Below are 25,000 nucleotides of genomic sequence, written 5' to 3' on the forward strand. Positions count from 1 at the left end.
AAAAAAGTCCTAAGCTCACTGTCACAGAATTGCATCAAAGAGTGGCATCTGGGTGGGGAGCAAAGTCCAAAACAACCATCAGATCGCTCTCTACATGCCAACAAGCTGTTTGGGAGGCATGCAAGGAAAAAGCCTTTTCTCACTAACACTACAAAACGTAAACGTCTGGAGTTTGCTAAGCGGCACTGGGACTCTTCAACTGGGATCGTGTGGTTTGATGAGACTAAGATTGAGCTTTTTGGCAACAAACACTCTAAGTGGGTCTGGCGTAAAACAAAAGATGAGTATGCCGAAAAGCACCTCATGCCCACCGTGAAGTATGGTGGAGGATCTGTGATGCTGTGGGCCTGTTTCTCTCCAAAGGCCCTGGGAACCTTGTTAGGTGCATGGCATTATGAACGCTTTGAACTACCAGGACATTTTAAATAAAAACCTGATGGCCGGCTCTTACCAGAAAGCTGAAGATGGGTCGTCATTGGGTCTTTCATTCGCAGGATAATGATCCAAAACATGTGGCAAAATCTACACAAAATGTGGTTCAGCAGTCACAAACTCAAGGTCCTCCCATGGCCATCTCAGTCCCCAGACCTCAACCCAATCGAAAACCTGTGGGGCGAGCTAAAGAGGAGAGTGCATAAGACAGGACCCAGGACACTGGATGATCTAGAAAGATTGTGCAAAGAAGAATGGTCAAAGATCCCTCTCTCTGTGTTCTCCAATCTTGTGAAATGTTATAGGAGGAGATTAAGTGCTGTCTTGTTGGCAAAAGGGGGTTGTACAAAGTATTAACATCAGGGGTGCCAATAATTGTGGGACACATGATTTCAAGTAATTTTTTTTCTAAATGTGTGACTTTTTTTTTTTTACACCAAAGTAATGTACTTAAATAAAAGGTTGGATTTTTCTATTTTTTTGCATTTGGGTTCTATGTTGTTTAAAAAAAAAAGGAGAATTTTTGGAAGTCCTCGACCACATCTTAAACAGGGGTGCCAATAATTGTGGAGGGCATTGTATGTACATGTGGGTAGAGTTAAAGTGACTATGCATAAATAATTAACAGAGTAGCAGCAGCGTAAAAAGATGGGGTGGGGGGCAATGCAAATAGTCCGGGTAGCCATGATTAGCTGTTCAGGAGTCTTATGGCTTGGGGGTAGAAGCTGTTGAGAAGCCTTACCGCTTGCCGTGCAGTAGCAGAGAGAACAGTCTATGACTAGGGTGGCTGGAGTCTTTGACAATTTTGAGGGCCTTCCTCTGACACCGCCTGGTATAGAGGTCCTGGATGGCAGGAAGCTTGGCCCCAGTGATGTACTGGGCCGTACGCACTACTCTCTGTAGTGCCTTGCGGTCGGAGGCCGAGCAGTTGCCATACCAGGCGGTGATGCAACCAGTCAGGATGCTCTCGATGGTGCAGCTGTATAACTTTTTGAGGATCTGAGGACGCATGCCAAATCTTTTCAGTCTCCTGAGGGGGAATAGGCTTTGTCGTGCCCTCTTCACGACTGTCTTGGTGTGTTTGGACCATGATAGTTCGTTGGTGATGTGGACACCAAGGAACTTGAAGCTCTCAACCTGTTCCACAACAGCCCCGTCGATGAGAATGGGGGCGTGCTCAGTCCTCTTTTTTTTCCTGTAGTCCACAATCATCTCCTTTGTCTTTGTCAGGTTGAGGGAGAGGTTGTTATCCTGGCACCACATGGCCAGGTCTCTGACCTCCTCCCTATAGGCTTTCTCATCATTGTCGGTGATCAGGCCTACCACTGTTGTGTCGTCGGCAAACTTAATGATGGTGTTGGAGTCGTGCCTGGCCATGCAATCATGGGTGAACAGGGAGTACAGAAGGGGACTGAGCACGCACCCCTGAGGGGCCCCGTATTGAGAATCAGCGTGGCAGATGTGTTGTTACCTACGCTTACCACCTGGGGGCGGCCCGTCAGGAAGTCCAGGATCCAGTTGCAGAGGGAGGTGTTTAGTCCCAGGGTCCTTAGCTTAGTGATGAGCTTTGAGGGCACTATGGTGTTGAACGCTGAGCTGTAGTCAATGAATAGCATTCTCACGTAAGTGTTCCTCTTGTCCAGGTGGGAAAGGGCAGTGTGGAGTGCAATAGAGATTGCATCTTCTGTGGATCTGTTGGGGCGGTATGCAAATTGGAGTGGGTCTAGGGTTTCTGGGATAATGGTGTTGATGTGAGCCATGACCAGCCTTTCAAAGCACTTCATGGCTACAGACGTCAGTGCTACGGGTCGGTAGTCATTTAGGCAGGTTATCTTAGTGTCCTTGGGCACGGGGACTATGGTGGTCTGCTTGAAACGTTGGTATTATAGACTCAGTCAGGGACATGTTGAAAATGTCGGTGAAGACACTTGCCAGTTGGTCAGCAAATGCTCAGAGTACATGTCCTGGTAATCCGTCTGGACCTGCGTCCTTGTGAATGTTGACCTGCTTAAAAGTCTTACTCACATCGGGTACGGAGAGCGTGATCACATAGTCATCCGGAACAGCTGGTGCTCTCATGCATGCTTCAGTGTTGCTTGCCTCTAAGCGAGCATAGAAGTGGTTTCTGCTCGTCTGGTAGGCTTGTGTCACTGGGCAGCTCGCGGCTGTGCTTCCCTTTGTAGTCTGTAATAGTTTTCAAGCCCTGCCACATCCGGGCGAGTGTCAGAGCCGCTGTAATACGATTCAATCTTAGTCCTGTATTGACTCTTTGCCTGTTTGATGGTTCGTTGGAGGGCATAGCGGGATTTCTTATAAGTGTCCGGGTTAGAGTCCCGCTCCATGAAAGCGGCAGCTCTACCCTTTAGCTCAGTGCGGATGTTGCCTGTAATCCATGGCTTCTGGTTGGGGTATGTACATACGGTCACTGTGAGGACGACGTCATCGATGCACTTATTGATGAAGCCAGTGACTGATGTGGTGTACTCCTCAATGCTATCTGAAGAATCCCAGAACATTTTCCAGTCTGTGCTAGCAAAACAGTCCTGTAGCTTAGCATCTGCGTCATCTGACCACTTTTTTATTAACCACTGGTGCTTCCTGCTTTAGTTTTTCCTTGTAAGCAGGAATCAGGAGGATAGAGTTATGGTCAGATTTGCCAAATGGAGGGCGAGGGAGAGTTTTGTATGCGTCTCTGTGTGTGGAGTAAAGGTGGTCTAGAGTTTTTTTTCCTCTGGTTGCACATTTAACATGCTGGTAGAAATTAGGTAGAACGGATTTAAGTTTCCCTGCATTAACGTCCCCGGCCACTAGGAGCGCTGCCTCTGGATGAGCGTTTTCCTGCTTAGTTATGGCCTTATACAGCTCATGGAGTGCAATCTTAATGGCAGCATTGGTTTGTGGTGGTAGATAGACAGCTATGAAAAATATAGATAAAAACTCTCTTGGTAAATAGTGTGGTCTACAGCTTATCATAAGATACTCTACCTCAGGCGAGCAAACCCTCGAGACTTCCTTAGTATTTGATTTTGTGCACCAGCTGTTGTTTACAAATATACACAGACCGCCACCCCTTGTCTTACCGGAGTCAGCCGTTCTATCCTGCCGATGTAGCATATAGCCCGTTAGCTGTATGTTGTCCATGTCGTTGTTCAGCCACGACTCGGTGAAACATAAGATATTACAGTTTTTAATGTCCCGTTGGTAGGATAACTGTGCTCTTAGGTCATCTAATTTATTTTCCAATGATTGAAGATTGGCTAATAGGATTGATGGAAGAGGCAGTTTACTCGCTTGCCGTCGGATCCTTACGAGGCACCCCGACCTACGTCCACGATATCACTGTCTCTTTCTCCTGCGAATGACGGGGATTTGGGCCTTGTCGGGTGTCTGTAGGATATCCTTCGCGTCCGACTTGTTGAAGAAAAAATCTTCGTCCAATACGAGGTGAGTAATCGCTGTCCTGATATCCAGAAGCTCTTTTTGGTTATAAGAGATGATGGCAGAAACATTATGTACAGAATAAATTACAAATAATGCGAAAAAACCACACATAATAGTACAATTGGTTAGAGGGCTGTAAAACGGCAGCCATCTTCTCCGGTGACATCTTCTTCGCACGCTTATAGGGACGGACATTCAACAAGCACGACACTTACACAAATGACTGATGATTGGCTGAGAGAAATTGACGATAAAAAAGATTGTATGGTCTGTTTTGTTAGACTTCAGTGCGGCTTTTGACAATATCGATCATAGTCTGCTGCTGGAAAACGTATGTGTTACGGCTTTACACCCCCTGATATATTGTCGATAAAGAGTTACCTGTCTAACAGAACACAGAGGTTGTTCTTTAATGGAAGCCTCTCCCACATAATCCAGGTAGAATCAGGAATTCCCCAGGGCAGCTGTCTAGGCCCCTTACTTTTTTCAATCTTTACCAATGACATGCCACTGGCTTTGAGTAAAGCCAGTGTGTCTATGTATGTGGGTGACTCAACACTATACACATCAGCTACTACAGCGACTGAAATGACAGCAACACTTAACAAAGAGCTGCAGTTAGTTTCAGAATGGGTGGCAAGGAATAAGTTAGTCCTAAATATTTAAAAACTAAAAGCATTGTATTTGGAACAAATCATTTACTAAACCCTAAACCTCAACTAAATCTTGTAATGAATCATGTGGAAATTGAGGTGACTAAACTGCCTGGAGTAACCCTGGATTGTCAACTGTCATGGTCAAAACATGTTGATCCAACAGTAGCTAGGATGGGGAGAAGTCTGTCTATAATAAAGCGCTACTCTGCCTTCTTAACAACACTATCAACAAGGCAGGTCCTACAGGCCTTAGTTTTGTCGCACCTGGACTACTGTTCAGTAGTGTGGTCAGGTGCCACAAAGACGGACCTCGGAAAATTACAATTGGCTCAGAACAGGGCAGCACGGCTGGCCCTTAATTGTACACAGAGAGCTAACATTAATAATATGCATGTAAATCTCTCATTTCTCAAAGTGGAGGAGAGATTGACTTCATCACTACTTGTTTTGTAAGAAGTGTTTTCAAGCTGAATGCACCGAGGTGTCTGTTTAAACAACAAGCACACAGCTCGGACACCCATGCATACCCCACAAGACATGCCTTCAGAAGTTTCTTCACAGTCCCCAAGTCCAGAACAGACTGTGGGAGGTGCACAGTACTACATAGAGCCATGACTACATGGAAGGCTATGCCACATCAGGTAACTGATGCAAGCAGTAGAATCAGATTTTTAAAAATAAATCTATCTGAAGAGATACACACACACACAGGTACAGACACACACACACACACACTAGCACACGCACTCTACACACACATACATTGTAATATTGTTGTATGATGGTTTTATACATTCTGTATTGTAGATATGTAGTGGTGTAATAATCAGGGATCTAGACAGCCACAAACCCGGGACAATCCGCGGTCCTAGACAAAATGGCTAACCGTGTCGCGGCCTGCGTTCAAGGAAACCCAGCTAGCTTGATAGGCAGCTAGCTAGCAACTAGGCTAGCTGCTACGTCAAACAGCTCCTCAGACCCGGCCTTGGTCAGCAGGATCACTGGACAGATAGTAGTGGTCCCAGTAACTGATACCAACAGCTCCTCAGACCCAGCCTTGGTCAGCAGGATCACTGGACAGATAGTAGTGGTCCCAGTAACTGATACCAACAGCTCCTCAGACCCAGCCTTGGTCAGCAGGATCACTGGACAGATAGTAGTGGTCCCAGTAACTGATACCAACAGCTCCTCAGACCCAGCCTTGGTCAGCAGGATCACTGGACAGATAGTAGTGGTCCCAGTAACTGATACCAACAGCTCCTCAGACCCAGCCTTGGTCAGCAGGATCACTGGACAGATAGTAGTGGTCCCAGTAACTGATACCAACAGCTCCTCAGACCCGGCCTTGGTCAGCAGGATCACTGGACAGATAGTAGTGGTCCCAGTAACTGATACCAACAGCTCCTCAGACCCAGCCTTGGTCAGCAGGATCACTGGACAGATAGTAGTGGTCCCAGTAACTGATACCAACAGCTCCTCAGACCCGGCCTTGGTCAGCAGGATCACTGGACAGATAGTAGTGGTCCCAGTAACTGATACCAACAGCTCCTCAGACCCAGCCTTGGTCAGCAGGATCACTGGACAGATAGTAGTGGTCCCAGTAACTGATACCAACAGCTCCTCAGACCCGGCCTTGGTCAGCAGGATCCCTGGACAGATAGTAGTGGTCCCAGTAACTGATACCAACAGCTCCTCAGACCCGGCCTTGGTCAGCAGGATCACTGGACAGATAGTAGTGGTCCCAGTAACTGATACCAACAGCTCCTCAGACCCGGCCTTGGTCAGCAGGATCACTGGACAGATAGTAGTGGTCCCAGTAACTGATACCAACAGCTCCTCAGACCCGCCTTGGTCAGCAGGATCACTGGACAGATAGTAGTGGTCCCAGTAACTGATACCAACAGCTCCTCAGACCCGGCCTTGGTCAGCAGGATCACTGGACAGATAGTAGTGGTCCCAGTAACTGATACCAACAGCTCCTCAGACCCGGCCTTGGTCAGCAGGATCACTGGACAGATAGTAGTGGTCCCAGTAACTGATACCAACAGCTCCTCAGACCCAGCCTTGGTCAGCAGGATCACTGGACAGATAGTAGTGGTCCCAGTAACTGATACCAACAGCTCCTCAGACCCGGCCTTGGTCAGCAGGATCCCTGGACAGATAGTAGTGGTCCCAGTAACTGATACCAACAGCTCCTCAGACCCGGCCTTGGTCAGCAGGATCCCTGGACAGATAGTAGTGGTCCCAGTAACTGATACCAACCGGGTCACGGGATCCACACTCAAAAGTTAGCTAGCTAGTAACATTTTCAATAGACTTTCAAAACTTTCCAAAACAACGCTCTCCCTCGTTCCGCGTTCAACAGGAAGTGATGAGTGCCGCCTCTGGACGTAAAAACAGAAGACGAGGGGGGGAAAATACACTAGGGGGAGGTGTGTGTGTGTGTGTGTGTGTGTGTGTGTGTGTGTGTGTGTGTGTGTGTGTGTGTGTGTGGGTGTACCTCTCCAGAGACAGTTTCCTGAAAATGTTGTTGACGGTCTCCAGGTCATAGGAGTCTAAACATTCTGACTGATGGGAGGAGGAGGAGGAGTGGAGCGAGGGAGGACCTTGCGTCTCTATTTCCTCATCTGGACGGAGAGAGGGGGAGGGGAGAAGGGAGAGATGATTAGAGGGGTATAGGGTATACAGCATGGGGTTGGAGGGTATAGATCATAGGGTCTACAGTATGGGGTTGTAGGGTATAGATCATAGGGTATAGATCATAGGGTCTACAGTATGGGGTTGTAGGGTATAGATCATAGGGTATAGATCATAGGGTCTACAGTATGGGGTTGTAGGGTATAGATCATAGGGTATAGATCATAGGGTCTACAGTATGGGGTTGTAGGGTATAGATCTGTAGGTCTAAGTATGGCAGAGGTCTACAGTATGGGGTTGTAGGGTATAGATCATAGGGTATAGATCATAGGGTCTACAGTATGGGGTTGTAGGGTATAGATCATAGGGTCTACAGTATGGGGTTGTAGGGTATAGATCATAGGGTATAGATCATAGGGTCTACAGTATGGGGTTGTAGGGTATAGATCATAGGGTATACAGTATGGGGTTGTAGGGTATAGATCATAGGGTATAGATCATAGGGTCTACAGTATGGGGTTGTAGGGTATAGATCATAGGGTATAGATCATAGGGTCTACAGTATGGGGTTGTAGGGTATAGATCATAGGGTCTACAGTATGGGGTTGTAGGGTATAGATCATAGGGTATAGATCAAAGGGTATACAGCATGGGGTTGTAGGGTATAGATCATAGGGTCTACAGTATGGGGTTGTAGGGTAAAGATCATAGGGTATAGATCATAGGGTCTACAGCATGAGGTTGTGGGTATAGATCATAGGGTCTACAGTATGGGGTTGTAGGGTATAGATCATAGGGTATAGATCATAGGGTCTACAGTATGGGGTTGTAGGGTATAGATCATAGGGTATAGATCATAGGGTCTACAGCATGAGGTTGTAGGGTATAGATCATAGGGTCTACAGTATGGGGTTGTAGGGTATAGATCATAGGGTATAGATCATAGGGTCTACAGTATGGGGTTGTAGGGTATAGATCATAGGGAATACAGTATGGGGTTGTAGGGTATAGATCATAGGGTCTACAGTATGGGGTTGTAGGGTATAGATCATAGGGTCTACAGTATGGGGTTGTAGGGAATAGATCATAGGGTCTACAGTATGGGGTTGTAGGGTATAGATCATAGGGTATAGATCATAGGGTCTACAGTATGGGGTTGTAGGGTATAGATCATAGGGTATAGATCATAGGGTCTACAGTATGGGGTTGTAGGGTATAGATCATAGGGTCTACAGTATGGGGTTGTAGGGTATAGATCATAGGGGTATAGATCATAGGGTCTACAGTATGGGGTTGTAGGGTATAGATCATAGGGTATAGATCATAGGGTCTACAGTATGGGGTTGTAGGGTATAGATCATAGGGTATAGATCATAGGGTCTACAGTATGGGGTTGTAGGCTATAGATCATAGGGTATAGATCATAGGGTCTACAGTATGGGGTTGTAGGGTATAGATCATAGGGTCTACAGTATGGGGTTGTAGGGTATAGATCATAGGGTATAGATCATAGGGTCTACAGTATGGGGTTGTAGGGTATAGATCATAGGGTCTACAGTATGGGGTTGTAGGGTATAGATCATAGGGTATAGATCATAGGGTCTACAGTATGGGGATGTAGGGTACAGATCATAGGGTCTACAGTATGGGGTTGTAGGGTATAGATCATAGGGTCTACAGTATTGGGTTGTAGCGTATAGATCATAGGGTATAGATCATAGGGTCTACAGTATGGGGTTGTAGGGTATAGATCATAGGGTATAGATCATAGGGTCTACAGTATGGGGTTGTAGGGTATAGATCATAGGGTCTACAGTATGGGGTTGTAGGGTATAGATCATAGGGTATAGATCATAGGGTCTACAGTTTGGGGTTGTAGGGTATAGATCATAGGGTATACAGTATGGGGTTGTAGGGTATAGATCATAGGGTCTACAGTATGGGGTTTTAGGGTATAGATCATAGGGTATAGATAATAGGGTATACCATATGGGGTTGTAGGGTATAGATCATAGGGTATAGATCATAGGGTCTACAGTATGGGGTTGTAGGGTATAGATCATAGGGTATAGATCATAGGGTATAGATCATAGGGTCTACAGTATGTGGTTGTAGGGTATAGATCATAGGGTCTACAGTATGGGGTTGTAGGGTATAGATCATAGGGTATAGATCATAGGGTATACAGTATGGGGTTGTAGGGTATAGATCATAGGGTATAGATCATAGGGTCTACAGTATGGGGTTGTAGGGTATAGATCATAGGGTATAGATCATAGGGTATACAGTATGGGGTTGTAGGGTATAGATCATAGGGTCTACAGTATGGGTTGTAGGGTATAGATCATAGGGTCTACAGTATGGGGTTGTAGGGTATAGATCATAGGGTCTACAGTATGGGGTTGTAGGGTATAGATCATAGGGTATAGATCATAGGGTCTACAGTATGGGGTTGTAGGGTATAGATCATAGGGTATAGATCATAGGGTATACAGTATGGGGTTGTAGGGTATAGATCATAGGGTATAGATCATAGGGTCTACAGTATGGGGTTGTAGGGTATAGATCATAGGGTATAGATCATAGGGTCTACAGTATGGGGTTGTAGGGTATAGATCATAGGGTATACAGTATGGGGTTGTAGGGTATAGATCATAGGGTCTACAGTATGGGGTTGTAGTTTATAGATCATAGGGTCTACAGTATGGAGTTGTAGGGTATAGATCATAGGGTATAGATCATAGGGTCTACAGTATGGGGTTGTAGGGTATAGATCATAGGGTATAGATCATAGGGTATAGATCATAGGGTCTACAGTATGGGGTTGTAGGGTATAGATCATAGGGTATAGATCATAGGGTCTACAGTATGGGGTTGTAGGGTATAGATCATAGGGTCTACAGTATGGGGTTGTATGGTATAGATCATAGGGTCTACAGTATGGGGTTGTAGGGTATAGATCATAGGGTCTACAGTATGGGGTTGTAGGGTATAGATCATAGGGTCTACAGTATGTGGTTGTAGGGTATAGATCATAGGGTATAGATCATAGGGTCTACAGTATGGGGTTGTAGGGTATAGATCATAGGGTCTACAGTATGGGGTTGTAGGGTATAGATCATAGGGTCTACAGTATGGGGTTGTAGGGTATAGATCATAGGGTATAGATCATAGGGTCTACAGTATGGGGTTGTAGGGTATAGATCATAGGGTATAGATCATAGGTTATACAGTATGGGGTTGTAGGGTATAGATCATAGGGTATAGATCATAGGGTATACAGTATGGGGTTGTAGGGTATAGATCATAGGGTATAGATCATAGGGTCTACAGTATGGGGTTGTAGGGTATAGATCATAGGGTATAGATCATAGGGTCTACCGTATGGGGTTGTAGGGTATAGATCATAGGGTTTAGATCATAGGGTCTACAGTATGGGGTTGTAGGGTATAGATCATAGGGTATAGATCATAGGGTCTACAGTATGGGGTTGTAGGCTATAGATCATAGGGTCTACAGTATGGGGTTGTAGGGTATAGATCATAGGGTATAGATCATAGGATCTACAGTATGGGGTTGTAGGGTATAGATCATAGGGTATATATCATAGGGTCTACAGTATGGGGTTGTAGGGTATAGATCATAGGGTCTACAGTATGGGGTTGTAGGGTATAGATCATAGGGTCTACAGTATGGGGTTGTAGGGTATAGATCATAGGGTATAGATCATAGGGTCTACAGTATGGGGTTGTAGGGTATAGATCATAGGGTATAGATCATAGGGTATAGATCATAGGGTCTACAGTATGGGGTTGTAGGGTATAGATCATAGGGTATAGATCATAGGGTCTACAGTATGGGGTTGTAGGGTATAGATCATAGGGTCTACAGTATGGGGTTGTAGGGTATAGATCATAGGGTATAGATCATAGGGTCTACAGTATGGGGTTGTAGGGTATAGATCATAGGGTCTACAGTATGGGGTTGTAGGGTATAGATCATAGGGTCTACAGTATGGGGTTGTAGGGTATAGATCATAGGGTATAGATCATAGGGTCTACAGTATGGGGTTGTAGGGTATAGATCATAGGGTATAGATCATAGGGTCTACAGTATGGGGTTGTAGGGTATAGATCATAGGGTATAGATCATAGGGTATACAGTATGGGGTTGTAGGGTATAGATCATAGGGTATAGATCATAGGGTCTACAGTATGGGGTTGTAGGGTATAGATCATAGGGTCTACAGTATGGGGTTGTAGGGTATAGATCATAGGGTCTACAGTATGGGGTTATAGGGTATAGATCATAGGGTATAGATCATAGGGTCTACAGTATGGGGTTGTAGGGTATAGATCATAGGGTCTACAGTATGGGGTTGTAGGGTATAGATCATAGGGTATAGATCAAAGGGTATACAGCATGGGGTTGTAGGGTATAGATCATAGGGTCTACAGTATGGGGTTGTAGGGTAAAGATCATAGGGTATAGATCATAGGGTCTACAGCATGAGGTTGTAGGGTATAGATCATAGGGTCTACAGTATGGGGTTGTAGGGTATAGATCATAGGGTATAGATCATAGGGTCTACAGTATGGGGTTGTAGGGTATAGATCATAGGGTATAGATCATAGGGTCTACAGCATGAGGTTGTAGGGTATAGATCATAGGGTCTACAGTATGGGGTTGTAGGGTATAGATCATAGGGTATAGATCATAGGGTCTACAGTATGGGGTTGTAGGGTATAGATCATAGGGAATACAGTATGGGGTTGTAGGGTATAGATCATAGGGTCTACAGTATGGGGTTGTAGGGTATAGATCATAGGGTCTACAGTATGGGGTTGTAGGAATAGATCATAGGGTCTACAGTATGGGGTTGTAGGGTATAGATCATAGGGTATAGATCATAGGGTCTACAGTATGGGGTTGTAGGGTATAGATCATAGGGTATAGATCATAGGGTCTACAGTATGGGGTTGTAGGGTATAGATCATAGGGTCTACAGTATGGGGTTGTAGGGTATAGATCATAGGGTATAGATCATAGGGTCTACAGTATGGGGTTGTAGGGTATAGATCATAGGGTATAGATCATAGGGTCTACAGTATGGGGTTGTAGGGTATAGATCATAGGGTATAGATCATAGGGTCTACAGTATGGGGTTGTAGGCTATAGATCATAGGGTATAGATCATAGGGTCTACAGTATGGGGTTGTAGGGTATAGATCATAGGGTCTACAGTATGGGGTTGTAGGGTATAGATCATAGGGTATAGATCATAGGGTCTACAGTATGGGGTTGTAGGGTAAAAGATCATAGGGTCTACAGTATGGGGTTGTAGGGTATAGATCATAGGGTATAGATCATAGGGTCTACAGTATGGGGATGTAGGGTACAGATCATAGGGTCTACAGTATGGGGTTGTAGGGTTAGATCATAGGGTCTACAGTATTGGGTTGTAGCGTATAGATCATAGGGTATAGATCATAGGGTCTACAGTATGGGGTTGTAGGGTATAGATCATAGGGTATAGATCATAGGGTCTACAGTATGGGGTTGTAGGGTATAGATCATAGGGTCTACAGTATGGGGTTGTAGGGTATAGATCATAGGGTATAGATCATAGGGTCTACAGTTTGGGGTTGTAGGGTATAGATCATAGGGTATACAGTATGGGGTTGTAGGGTATAGATCATAGGGTCTACAGTATGGGGTTTTAGGGTATAGATCATAGGGTATAGATAATAGGGTATACCATATGGGGTTGTAGGGTATAGATCATAGGGTATAGATCATAGGGTCTACAGTATGGGGTTGTAGGGTATAGATCATAGGGTATAGATCATAGGGTATAGATCATAGGGTCTACAGTATGTGGTTGTAGGGTATAGATCATAGGGTCTACAGTATGGGGTTGTAGGGTATAGATCATAGGGTATAGATCATAGGGTATACAGTATGGGGTTGTAGGGTATAGATCATAGGGTATAGATCATAGGGTCTACAGTATGGGGTTGTAGGGTATAGATCATAGGGTATAGATCATAGGGTATACAGTATGGGGTTGTAGGGTATAGATCATAGGGTCTACAGTATGGGGTTGTAGGGTATAGATCATAGGGTCTACAGTATGGGGTTGTAGGGTATAGATCATAGGGTCTACAGTATGGGGTTGTAGGGTATAGATCATAGGGTATAGATCATAGGGTCTACAGTATGGGGTTGTAGGGTATAGATCATGGGGTATAGATCATAGGGTATACAGTATGGGGTTGTAGGGTATAGATCATAGGGTATAGATCATAGGGTCTACAGTATGGGGTTGTAGGGTATAGATCATAGGGTATAGATCATAGGGTCTACAGTATGGGGTTGTAGGGTATAGATCATAGGGTATACAGTATGGGGTTGTAGGGTATAGATCATAGGGTCTACAGTATGGGGTTGTAGTTTATAGATCATAGGGTCTACAGTATGGGGTTGTAGGGTATAGATCATAGGGTATAGATCATAGGGTCTACAGTATGGGGTTGTAGGGTATAGATCATAGGGTATAGATCATAGGTATAGATCATAGGGTCTACAGTATGGGGTTGTAGGGTATAGATCATAGGGTATAGATCATAGGGTCTACAGTATGGGGTTGTAGGGTATAGATCATAGGGTCTACAGTATGGGGTTGTATGGTATAGATCATAGGGTCTACAGTATGGGGTTGTAGGGTATAGATCATAGGGTCTACAGTATGGGGTTGTAGGGTATAGATCATAGGGTCTACAGTATGTGGTTGTAGGGTATAGATCATAGGGTATAGATCATAGGGTCTACAGTATGGGGTTGTAGGGTATAGATCATAGGGTCTACAGTATGGGGTTGTAGGGTATAGATCATAGGGTCTACAGTATGGGGTTGTAGGGTATAGATCATAGGGTATAGATCATAGGGTCTACAGTATGGGGTTGTAGGGTATAGATCATAGGGTATAGATCATAGGTTATACAGTATGGGGTTGTAGGGTATAGATCATAGGGTATAGATCATAGGGTATACAGTATGGGGTTGTAGGGTATAGATCATAGGGTATAGATCATAGGGTCTACAGTATGGGGTTGTAGGGTATAGATCATAGGGTATAGATCATAGGGTCTACCGTATGGGGTTGTAGGGTATAGATCATAGGGGTTTAGATCATAGGGTCTACAGTATGGGGTTGTAGGGTATAGATCATAGGGTATAGATCATAGGGTCTACAGTATGGGGTTGTAGGCTATAGATCATAGGGTCTACAGTATGGGGGTTGTAGGGTATAGATCATAGGGTATAGATCATAGGATCTACAGTATGGGGTTGTAGGGTATAGATCATAGGGTATATATCATAGGGTCTACAGTATGGGGTTGTAGGGTATAGATCATAGGGTCTACAGTATGGGGTTGTAGGGTATAGATCATAGGGTCTACAGTATGGGGTTGTAGGGTATAGATCATAGGGTATAGATCATAGGGTCTACAGTATGGGGTTGTAGGGTATAGATCATAGGGTATAGATCATGGGTATAGATCATAGGGTCTACAGTATGGGGTTGTAGGGTATAGATCATAGGGTATAGATCATAGGGTCTACAGTATGGGGTTGTAGGGTATAGATCATAGGGTCTACAGTATGGGGTTGTAGGGTATAGATCATAGGGTATAGATCATAGGGTCTACAGTATGGGGTTGTAGGGTATAGATCATAGGGTCTACAGTATGGGGTTGTAGGGTATAGATCATAGGGTCTACAGTATGGGGTTGTAGGGTATAGATCATAGGGTATAGATCATAGGGTCTACAGTATGGGGTTGTAGGGTATAGATCATAGGGTATAGATCATAGGGTCTACAGTATGGGGTTGTAGGGTATAGATCATAGGGTATAGATCATAGGGTATACAGTATGGGGTTGTAGGGTATAGATCATAGGGTATAGATCATAGGGTCTACAGTATGGGGTTGTAGGGTATAGATCATAGGGTCTACAGTATGGGGTTGTAGGGTATAGATCATAGGGTCTACAGTATGGGGTTATAGGGTATAGATCATAGGGTATAGATCATAGGGTCTACAGTATGGGGTTGTAGGGTATAGATCATAGGGTATAGATCATAGGGTCTACAGTATGGGGTTGTAGGGTATAGATCATAGGGTATAGATCATAGGGTCTACAGTATGGGGTTGTAGGGTATAGATCATAGGGTCTACAGTATGGGGTTGTAGGGTATAGATCATAGGGTCTACAGTATGGGGTTGTAGGGTATAGATCATAGGGTCTACAGTATGGGGTTGTAGGGTATAGATCATAGGGTATAGATCATAGGGTCTACAGTATGGGGTTGTAGGGTATAGATCATAGGGTATAGATCATAGGGTCTACAGTATGGGGTTGTAGGGTATAGATCATAGGGTCTACAGTATGGGGTTGTAGGGTATAGATCATAGGGTCTACAGTATGGTGTTGTAGGGGTATAGATCATAGGGTCTACAGTATGGGGTTGTAGGGGTATAGATCATAGGGTATAGATCATAGGGTCTACAGTATGGGGTTGTAGGGTATAGATCATAGGGGTATAGATCATAGGGTATACAGTATGGGGTTGTAGGGTATAGATCATAGGGTATAGATCATAGGGTCTACAGTATGGGGGTTGTAGGGTATAGATCATAGGGTATAGATCATAGGTCTACAGTATGGGGTTGTAGGGTATAGATCATAGGGTCTACAGTATTGGGTTGTAGGGTATAGATCATAGGGTATAGATCATAGGGTCTACAGTATGGGGTTGTAGGGTATAGATCATAGGGTCTACAGTATGGGGTTGTAGGGTATAGATCATAGGGTATAGATCATAGGGTCTACAGTATGGGGTTGTAGGGTATAGATCATAGGGTCTACAGTATGGGGTTGTAGGGTATAGATCATAGGGTCTACAGTATGGGGTTGTAGAGTATAGATCATAGGGTCTACAGTATGGGGTTGTAGGGTATAGATCATAGGGTCTACAGTGTGGGGTTGTAGGGTATAGATCATAGGGTCTACAGTATGGGGTTGTAGGGTATAGATCATAGGGTATACAGTATGGGGTTGTAGGGTATAGATCATAGGGTATAGATCATAGGGTCTACAGTATGGGGTTGTAGGGTATAGATCATAGGGTATAGATCATAGGGTCTACAGTATGGGGTTGTAGGGTATAGATCATAGGGTCTACAGTATGGGGTTGTAGGGTATAGATCATAGGGTCTACAGTATGGGGTTGTAGGGTATAGATCATAGGGTATATATCATAGGGTCTACAGTATGGGGTTGTAGGGTATAGATCATACGGTCTACAGTATGGGATTGTAGGGTATAGATCATAGGGTATAGATCATAGGGTCTACAGTATGGGGTTGTAGGGTATAGATCATAGGGTCTACAGTATGGGGTTGTAGGGTATAGATCATAGGGTCTACAGTATGGGGTTGTAGGGTATAGATCATAGGGTCTACAGTATGTGGTTGTAGGGTATAGATCATAGGGTATAGATCATAGGGTCCACAGTATGGGGTTGTAGGGTATAGATCATAGGGTCTACAGTATGGGGTTGTAGGGTATAGATCATAGGGTATAGATCATAGGGTATAGATCATAGGGTATAGATCATAGGGTCTACAGTATGGGGTTGTAGGGTATATATCATAGGGTATAGATCATAGGGTCTACAGTCTCAGGTACCTTACCATAATCCATGTTGTCTACACTCTCACATTCAAAGTCACCGAGGCTGAAACAGAGAAAGAAAAATGGAGTCAGAAGATACAAACCTTTTCCCTATGTAGTGTTTAGAGTGTACACTGTGTAGGGTGTAGGGTGTAGGGTGTAGGGTGTAGGGTAAAGGGTGTAGGGTGTAGGGTGTAGGGTGTAGAGTGTAGGGTGTAGGGTAAAGGGTAAAGGGTGTAGGGTAAAGGGTGTAGGGTAAAGGGTGTAGGGTAAAGGGTGTAGGGTAAAGGGTAAAGGGTGTAGGGTAAAGGGTATAGGGTAAAGGGTAAAGGGTGTAGGGTAAAGGGTGTAGGGTAAAGGGTTAAGGGTAAAGGGTGTAGGGTGTAGGGTGTAGGGTAAAGGGTGTAGGGTAAAGGGTAAAGGGTAAAGGGTGTAGGGTAAAGGGTGTAGGGTAAAGGGTGTAGGGTGTAGGGTGTAGGGTAAAGGGTGTAGGGTATAGGGTAAAGGGTGTAGGGTGTAGGGTAAAGGGTGTAGGGTGTAGGGTAAAGGGTGTAGGGTAAAGGGTAAAGGGTAAAGGGTAAAGGTAGGGTAAAGGGTAAAGGGTAAAGGGTAAATGGTGTAGGGTATACGGTAAAGGGTAAAGGGTAAAGGGTAAATGGTAAATGGTGTAGGGTAAAGGGTAAATGGTAAATGGTGTAGGGTATAGGGTAAAGGGTAAAGGGTATAGGGTATAGGGTAAAGGGTAAAGGGTAAAGGATAAAGCGTATAGGGTAAAGGGTAAAGGGTAAAGGGTAAAGGGTAAAGGGTAATGGGTAAAGGGTAAAGGGTGTAGGGTAAAGGGTAAAGGGTAAAGGGTGTAGGGTAAATGGTGTAGGGTAAAGGGTAAAGGGTGTAGGGTAAAGGGTAAAGGGTAAAGGGTAAAGGGTGTAGGGTAAAGGGTGTAGGGTAAAGGGTAAAGGGTAAAGGGTAAAGGGTGTAGGGTAAAGGGTGTAGGGTAAAGGGTAAAGGGTAAAGGGTGTAGGGTAAAGGGTATAGGGTAAAGGGTAAAGGGTGTAGGGTGTAGGGTAAAGGGTGTAGGGTGTAGGGTGTAGAGTGTAGGGTGTAGGGTAAAGGGTAAAGGGTGTAGGGTAAAGGGTGTAGAGTGTAGGGTGTAGGGTAAAGGGTATAGGGTGTAGGGTAAAGGGTGTAGGGTAAAGGGTGTAGGGTAAAGGGTAAAGGGTAAAGGGTGTAGGGTAAAGGGTATAGGGTAAAGGGTAAAGGGTGTAGGGTAAAGGGTATAGGGTAAAGGGTAAAGGGTGTAGGGTAAAGGGTATAGGGTAAAGGGTGTAGGGTAAAGGGTGTAGGGTAAAGGGTGTAGGGTGTAGGGTAAAGGGTGTAGGGTATAGGGTAAAGGGTGTAGGGTGTAGGGTAAAGGGTGTAGGGTGTAGGGTAAAGGGTGTAGGGTAAAGGGTGTAGGGTAAAAGGTGTAGGGTAAAGGGTAAAGGGTAAAGGGTATAGGGTAAAGGGTATAGGGTAAAGGGTAAAGGGTGTAGGGTAAAGGGTATAGGGTAAAGGGTAAAGGGTGTAGGGTAAAGGGTATAAGGTAAAGGGTGTAGGGTAAAGGGTGAAGGGTGTAGGGTAAAGGGTAAAGGGTAAAGGGTAAAGGGTAAAGGGTGTAGGGTGTAGGGTGTAGGGTAAAGGGTAAAGGGTGTAGGTTAAAGGGTAAAGGGTAAAGGGTGTAGGGTAAAGGGTAAAGGGTAAATGGTAAAGGGTGTAGGGTAAAGGGTAAAGGGTGTAGGGTGTAGGGTGTAGGGTAAAGGGTAAATGGTAAAGGGTGTAGGGTAAAGGGTAAAGGGTAAAGGGTAAAGGGTGTAGGGTAAAGGGTAAAGGGTGTAGGGTAAAGGGTAAAGGGTAAAGTGTAAAGGGTAAAGGGTAAAGGGTGTAGGGTAAAGGGTAAAGGGTAAAGGGTGTAGGGTAAAGGGTGTAGGGTAAAGGGTAAAGGGTGTAGGGTAAAGGGTATAGGGTAAGGGGTAAAGGGTGTAGGGTAAAGGGTAAAGGGTAAAGGGTAAAGGGTATAGGGTAAAGGGTAAAGGGTAAAGGGTAAATGGTGTAGGGTAAAGGGTAAAGGGTAAAGGGTAAAGGGTAAAGGGTATAGGGTACAGGGTAAAGGGTAAAGGGTGTAGGGTATAGGGTAAAGGGTAAAGGGTAAAGGGTTAAGGGTAAAGGGTATAGGGTAAAGGGTAAAGGGTAAAGGGTAAAGGATAAAGGGTATAGGGTAAAGGGTAAAGGGTAAAGGGTAAAGGGTAATGGGTAAAGGGTAAAGGGTGTAGGGTAAAGGGTAAAGGGTAAAGGGTGTAGGGTAAATGGTGTAGGGTAAAGGGTAAAGGGTGTAGGGTAAAGGGTAAAGGGTAAAGGGTAAAGGGTGTAGGGTAAAGGGTGTAGGGTAAAGGGTAAAGGGTAAAGGGTAAAGGGTGTAGAGGTAAAGGGTGTAGGGTAAAGGGTAAAGGGTAAGGGTGTAGGGTAAAGGGTATACGGGTAAAGGGTAAAGGGGTGTAGGGTGTAGGGTAAAGGGGTGTAGGGTGTAGGGTGTAGAGTGTAGGGTGTGGGTAAAGGGTAAAGGGTGTAGGGTAAAGGGTGTAGAGTGTAGGGTGTAGGGTAAAGGGTATAGGGTGTAGGGTAAAGGGTGTAGGGTAAAGGAGTGTAGGGTAAAGGTAAAGGGTAAGGGGTAAAGGGTGTAGGGTAAAGGGTATAGGGTAAAGGAGGTAAAGGGTGTAGGGTAAAGGGTATAGGGTAAAGGAGTAAAGGGTGTAGGGTAAAGGGGTATAGGAGTAAAGGAGTGTAGGAGTAAAGGGTGTAGGGTAAAAGGGGTGTAGGGTGTAGGGTAAAGGGTGTAGGGTATAGGGTAAAGGGTGTAGGGTGTAGGGTAAAGGGTGTAGGGTGTAGGGTAAAGGGTGTAAGGTAAAGGGTGTAGGGTAAAGGGTGTAGGGTAAAGGGTAAAGGGTAAAGGGTATAGGGTAAAGGGTATAGGGTAAAGGGTAAAGGGTGTAGGGTAAAGGGTATAGGGTAAAGGGTAAAGGGTGTAGGGTAAAGGGTATAAGGTAAAGGGTGTAGGGTAAAGGGTGAAGGGTGTAGGGTAAAGGGTAAAGGGTAAAGGGTAAAGGGTAAAGGGTTTAGGGTGTAGGGTGTAGGGTAAAGGGTAAAGGGTGTAGGTTAAAGGGTAAAGGGTAAAGGGTGTAGGGTAAAGGGTAAAGGGTAAATGGTAAAGGGTGTAGGGGTAAAGGGTAAAGGGTGTAGGGTGTAGGGTGTAGGGTAAAGGGTAAATGGTAAAGGGTGTAGGGTAAAGGGTAAAGGGTAAAGGGTAAAGGGTAAAGGGTGTAGGAGTAAAGGAGTAAAGGGTGTAGGAGTAAAGGGTAAAGGGTAAAAGTGTAAAGGGTAAAGGGTAAAGGGTGTAGGAGTAAAGGGTAAAGGGTAAAGGTGTAGGGTAAAGGGTGTAGGGTAAAGGAGTAAAGGGTGTAGGTAAAGGGTATAGGGTAAAGGGTAAAGGGTGTAGGAGTAAAGGGTAAAGGGTAAAGGGTAAAGGGTATAGGGTAAAGGGTAAAGGGTAAAGGGTAAATGGTGTAGGGTTAAAGGGTAAAGGGTAAAGGGTAAAGGGTAAAGGGTATAGGGTACAGGGTAAAGGGTAAAGGGTGTAGGTGTAAAGGGTAAAGGTATAGGAGTAAAGGGGTATAGGGTAAAGGGTAAAGGGTAAAGGGTAAAGGGTGTAGGGTAAATGGTAAATGGTGTAGGGTATAGGGTAAAGGGTAAAGGGTAAAGGGTGTAGGGTAAAGGGTAAAGGGTAAAGGGTAATGGGTAAAGGGTAAAGGGTGTAGGGTAAAGGGTAAAGGGTAAAGGGTAAAGGGTGTAGGGTAAAGGGTGTAGGGTAAAGGGGAAAGGGTGTAGGGTAAAGGGTAAAGGGTAAAGGGTGTAGGGTAAAGGGTGTAGGGTAAAGGGTAAAGGGTAAAGGGTAAAGGGTGTAAATGACGTAAATGTGCCCTTGAGCAAGGCACTTAACCCTAATTGCTCCTGTAAGTCGCTCTGGATAAGAGCGTCTGCTAAATGACTAAAATGTAAAATGTAATGTAAAATGTGTAGGGTAAAGGGTGTAGGGTAAAGGGTAACGGGTGTAGGGTAAAGGGTAAAGGGTAAAGGGTAAAGGGTGTAGGGTAAAGGGTGTAGGGTAAATGGTAAAGGATGTAGGGTAAGGGGTAAAGGGTAAAGGGTAAAGGGTGTAGGGTAAAGGGTAAAGGGTAAAGGGTGTAGGGTAAAGGGTAAAGGGTAAAGGGTATAGGGTAAAGGGTAAAGGGTAAAGGGTGTAGGGTGTAGGGTGTAGGGTTAGGGTAAAGGGTGTAGGGTAAAGGATGTAGGGTAAAGGTAAAGGAGTAAAGGGGTAGGGTAAAGGTAAAGGTAAAGGGTGTAGGAGTAAAGGTAAAGAGTAAAGGTAAAGGTAAAGGAGTAAAGGGTGTAGGGTAAAAGGGTAAAGGGTATAGGAGTAAAGGGGTAAAGGTAAAGGGTAAAGGGTAAAGGGTAAAGAGTATAGGGTAAAGGGTAAAGGGTAAAGGGTAAAGGGTAAAGGGTAAATGGTGTAGGGTATAGGGTAAAGGGTAAAGGGTGTAGGGTGTAGGGTAAAGGGTAAAGGGTAAAGGCTAAAGTGTGTAGTGTAAAGTGTGTAGGAAGTTGGGTGTAGGATGTAGGGTGTAGGGTGTAGGGTGTAGGGTGTAGGGTAAAGGGTGTAGGGTAAAGGGTGTAGGGTGTAGGGTGTAGGGTAAAGGGTAAAGGGTGTAGGGTAAAGGGTGTAGGGTAAAGGGTGTAGGGTAAAGGGTATAGGGTGTAGGGTAAAGGGTGTAGGGTAAAGGGTGTAGGGTAAAGGGTAAAGGGTGTAGGTAAAGGGTGTAGGAGTAAAGGGTGTAGGAGTAAAGGAGTATAGGGTGTAGGGTAAAGGGTGTAGGGTAAAGGGTGTAGGGGTAAAGGGTGTAGGAGTAAAGGGGTAAAGGGTGTAGGAGTAAAGGGTGTGGGTAAGGGTGTGGTAGGGTATAGGGTGTAGGAGTAAAGGGTGTAGGGTAAAGGGTATAGGTGTAGGGTAAAGGGTGTAGGGTGTAGGGTGTAGGGTAAAGGAGTGTAGGAGTAAAGGGTGTAGGGTGTAGGGTAAAGGGTGTAGGAGTAAAGGGTGTAGGAGTAAAGGGTAGGGTGTAGGAGTAAAGGGTAAAGGGTGTAGGGTAAAGGGGTGTAGGAGTAAAGGGTGTAGGAGTAAAGGGTGTAGGAGTAAAGGGTGTAGGGTGTAGGAGGTAAAGGGTGTAGGGTGTAGGGTAAAGGGTGTAGGAGTAAAGGGTGTAGGAGTAAAGGGTGTAGGGTAAAGGGTAAAGGGTGTAGGAGTAAAGGGTGTAGGAGTAAAGGGTGTAGGAGTAAAGGGTGTAGGGTAAAGGGGTGTAGGGTGTAGGAGTAAAGGGTAAAGGGGTAAAGGTAAAGGAGTAAAGGGTGTAGGGTGTAGGGTGTAGGGGTAAAGGTAAAGGAGTAAAAGTGTAGGGTAAAGGGTAAAGGGTAAAGAGTGTAGGGTAAAGGGTGTAGGGTAAAGGGTAAAGGGTAAAGGGTGTAGGATGTAGGGTGTAGGGTGTTGGGTAAAGGGTAAAGGGTAAAGGGTGTAGGGTAAAGGGTGTAGGGTAAAGGGTGTAGGGTAAAGGGTAAAGAGTGTAGGGTATAGGGTGTAGGGTAAAGGGTGTAGGGTAAAGGGTGTAGGGTAAAGGGTAAAGAGTGTAGGGTATAGGGTGTAGGGTAAAGGGTAAAGGGTAAATGGTAAAGGGTAAAGGGTAAAGGGTAAATGGTAAAGGGTAAATGGTAAAGGGTGTAGGGTAAAGGGTGTATGGTACATGGTGTAAAGTAAAGGGTGTAGGGTTAAGGATGTAGGGCAGCCAAACTCAACTGGCGGACAGCGGTCCGGTTAATATCACAGATAGAAGGAGCTTAGTTACCAGTATCTTTGTTAATATCACAGATAGAAGGAGCTTAGTTACCAGTATCTTTGTTAATATCACAGATAGAAGGAGCTTAGTTACCAGTATCTTTGTTAATATCACAGATATAAGGAGCTTAGTTACCAGTATCTTTGTTAATATGGTTTGTTCAAAAAAAAGAGTGGACAGAACAGTATTTATTCATTTTCCCCTCAACTAGCACCAAACCAATGTGCCTGATATGCAGTGAGTCGTAGCTCTCCTGAAAAGTGCCCATGTTAAGCACCATTATGACACCAGGCATAGTAAACTGGATCAGACGTATCCCCTGAACACGGAGGTGAGAACAAACAAGATTAACCAAATCCCAATATGAGACGTCCACCCAAAGTCCTTGTCAATTCCCTGACAGCCCAACAACGTGCAATGGAGTGTTCACTGAGGATAACTTGGGTTTTGGGAAAACACAAAAAAACTTTTCCAGACGCTGAGATGGTAAAAGTATGCATGTGTGAAGTTACTGAAACCTTGCTTGAAGCAGCGCACAATGGGCAGCGCACAATTGGCCCAGCGTTGTCCAGGGTAGGGGAGGGAATGGCCGGCAGGGATGTAGCTCAGTTGATAGAGCATGGCGTTTGCAACGCCAGGGTTGTGGGTTCAATTCCCATGGGGGACCAGTATATATATTTTTTTTATATATATATATATGTATTCACTAACTGTAAGTCGCTCTGGATAAGAGCGTCTGCTAAATGACTAAAATGTAAATGTAAATGTAAACAAAAAGATGAGCTCAGGGAAAAGATCAAACAGATCCCACTGTCAGATTCCACAGCCATGAGGAGAACTGAAATATTAGCTGAAGATTTAACTTCACAACTTGATGAGGCCATTCAGAATGCACCATGCATTTCATTAGCTGTGGATGAATCAACAGGTAACACTGATAATGCCCAGCTTCTGGTGTTTGTCAGATTTTAAAACGAAACAAAGAAGGAATTCTGTGAGGAGCTGTTGAGCTTAACACATCTAGAAGCTCACGGGGAGAGGATACCCATTAGGCCATCAAAGGAATGCTAACAGAAAGGGGGATAGATCTGAAGTCAGTGGTCTCCATCACCACAGATGGAGCTCCGGCCATGATAGGAAGAGAGAAGGAACTGGTTGCACTTTTTAAAGAGGACCACCCTGACCTGACATCATATCACTGCATCATCCATCAATCTGTCCTGTGTGCCAGTCTGGGAAAATAGTATTCTGAGGTCATGACAACGATGATGAAACTGATCAACTGTTTGAGAGCAACATCATGCCTACAACACCGCCTGCTACGAGGCATTCTGACAGAGGCCAACGCCAGTTTTGATGACTTACTACTGCGCAAACAATGTCAGATGGCTCAGCAAAGGCAGGGTTTTGGAACGCTTTTGGACCATTCAGGAGGAAATCAAAGCTTTCTTATCAGAGCAAAAGAGTGACAAGGTAACTCAATTTTCTGCGTTTTTGGAAGATGAGGAGAAGATGGAAACAGTTGAATTTTTGACAGACATTACATCACACCTTAATCAACTGAATGTTATGCAGGCCGCTCCTACCAGGTGACGTGGAGAGGATCTGTGTCTGCACCACGTACTCTCACTACTGGTGTCCCCCAGGGCTCGGTTCTAGGCCCTCTCCTCTTCTCTCTATACACCAAGTCACTCGGCTCCGTCATATCCTCACATGGTCTCTCCTATCATTGCTATGCGGATGACACTCAACTACTTTTCTCCTTCCCCTTCAAATCAAACCAAATCAAATGTTATTTGTCACATGCGCCGAATACAACAGGTGTAGACCTCACCCTGAAATGCTTCCTGACAAGCAGTAATGGGCAGTCATTGTTTTATTCTGTGCTGTTACAGCATTCAACCCAAAATCGAAAAACCGTGATTAGTTTTAATAATCGAACTGAAACCAAACCGACCTCAAAAAGCACTAATCACTCAGCACTACCTCTCCATGGTACTTGCCTACAGAGCCGCAAGAGGAACTACCCCTCCCTTCCTTCAGGCTATGCTCCAACCCTACACCCCAACCTGAGTCCCTACCTTCAGGCTATGCTCCAACCCTACACCCCAACCTGAGTCCC

The 25,000-nt window shown here is 44.9% G+C and overlaps 1 protein-coding gene across 1 annotated transcript in view; it reads right to left on the reverse strand.

Annotated features, from left to right (window-relative positions):
• LOC121563496 (caspase recruitment domain-containing protein 11) overlaps positions 1-25,000 on the reverse strand; it is a 112,355-nt gene that overhangs the window by 24,575 nt on the left and 62,780 nt on the right. The window contains 2 exon segments of the mRNA XM_045211075.1: positions 7,030-7,156; positions 16,927-16,970. Coding sequence (XP_045067010.1) covers positions 7,030-7,156; positions 16,927-16,970 — 171 coding nt within the window.

This window comes from Coregonus clupeaformis, chromosome 35, assembly GCF_020615455.1.
Source record: "Coregonus clupeaformis isolate EN_2021a chromosome 35, ASM2061545v1, whole genome shotgun sequence".
NCBI classification, from domain to species: domain Eukaryota; kingdom Metazoa; phylum Chordata; class Actinopteri; order Salmoniformes; family Salmonidae; genus Coregonus; species Coregonus clupeaformis.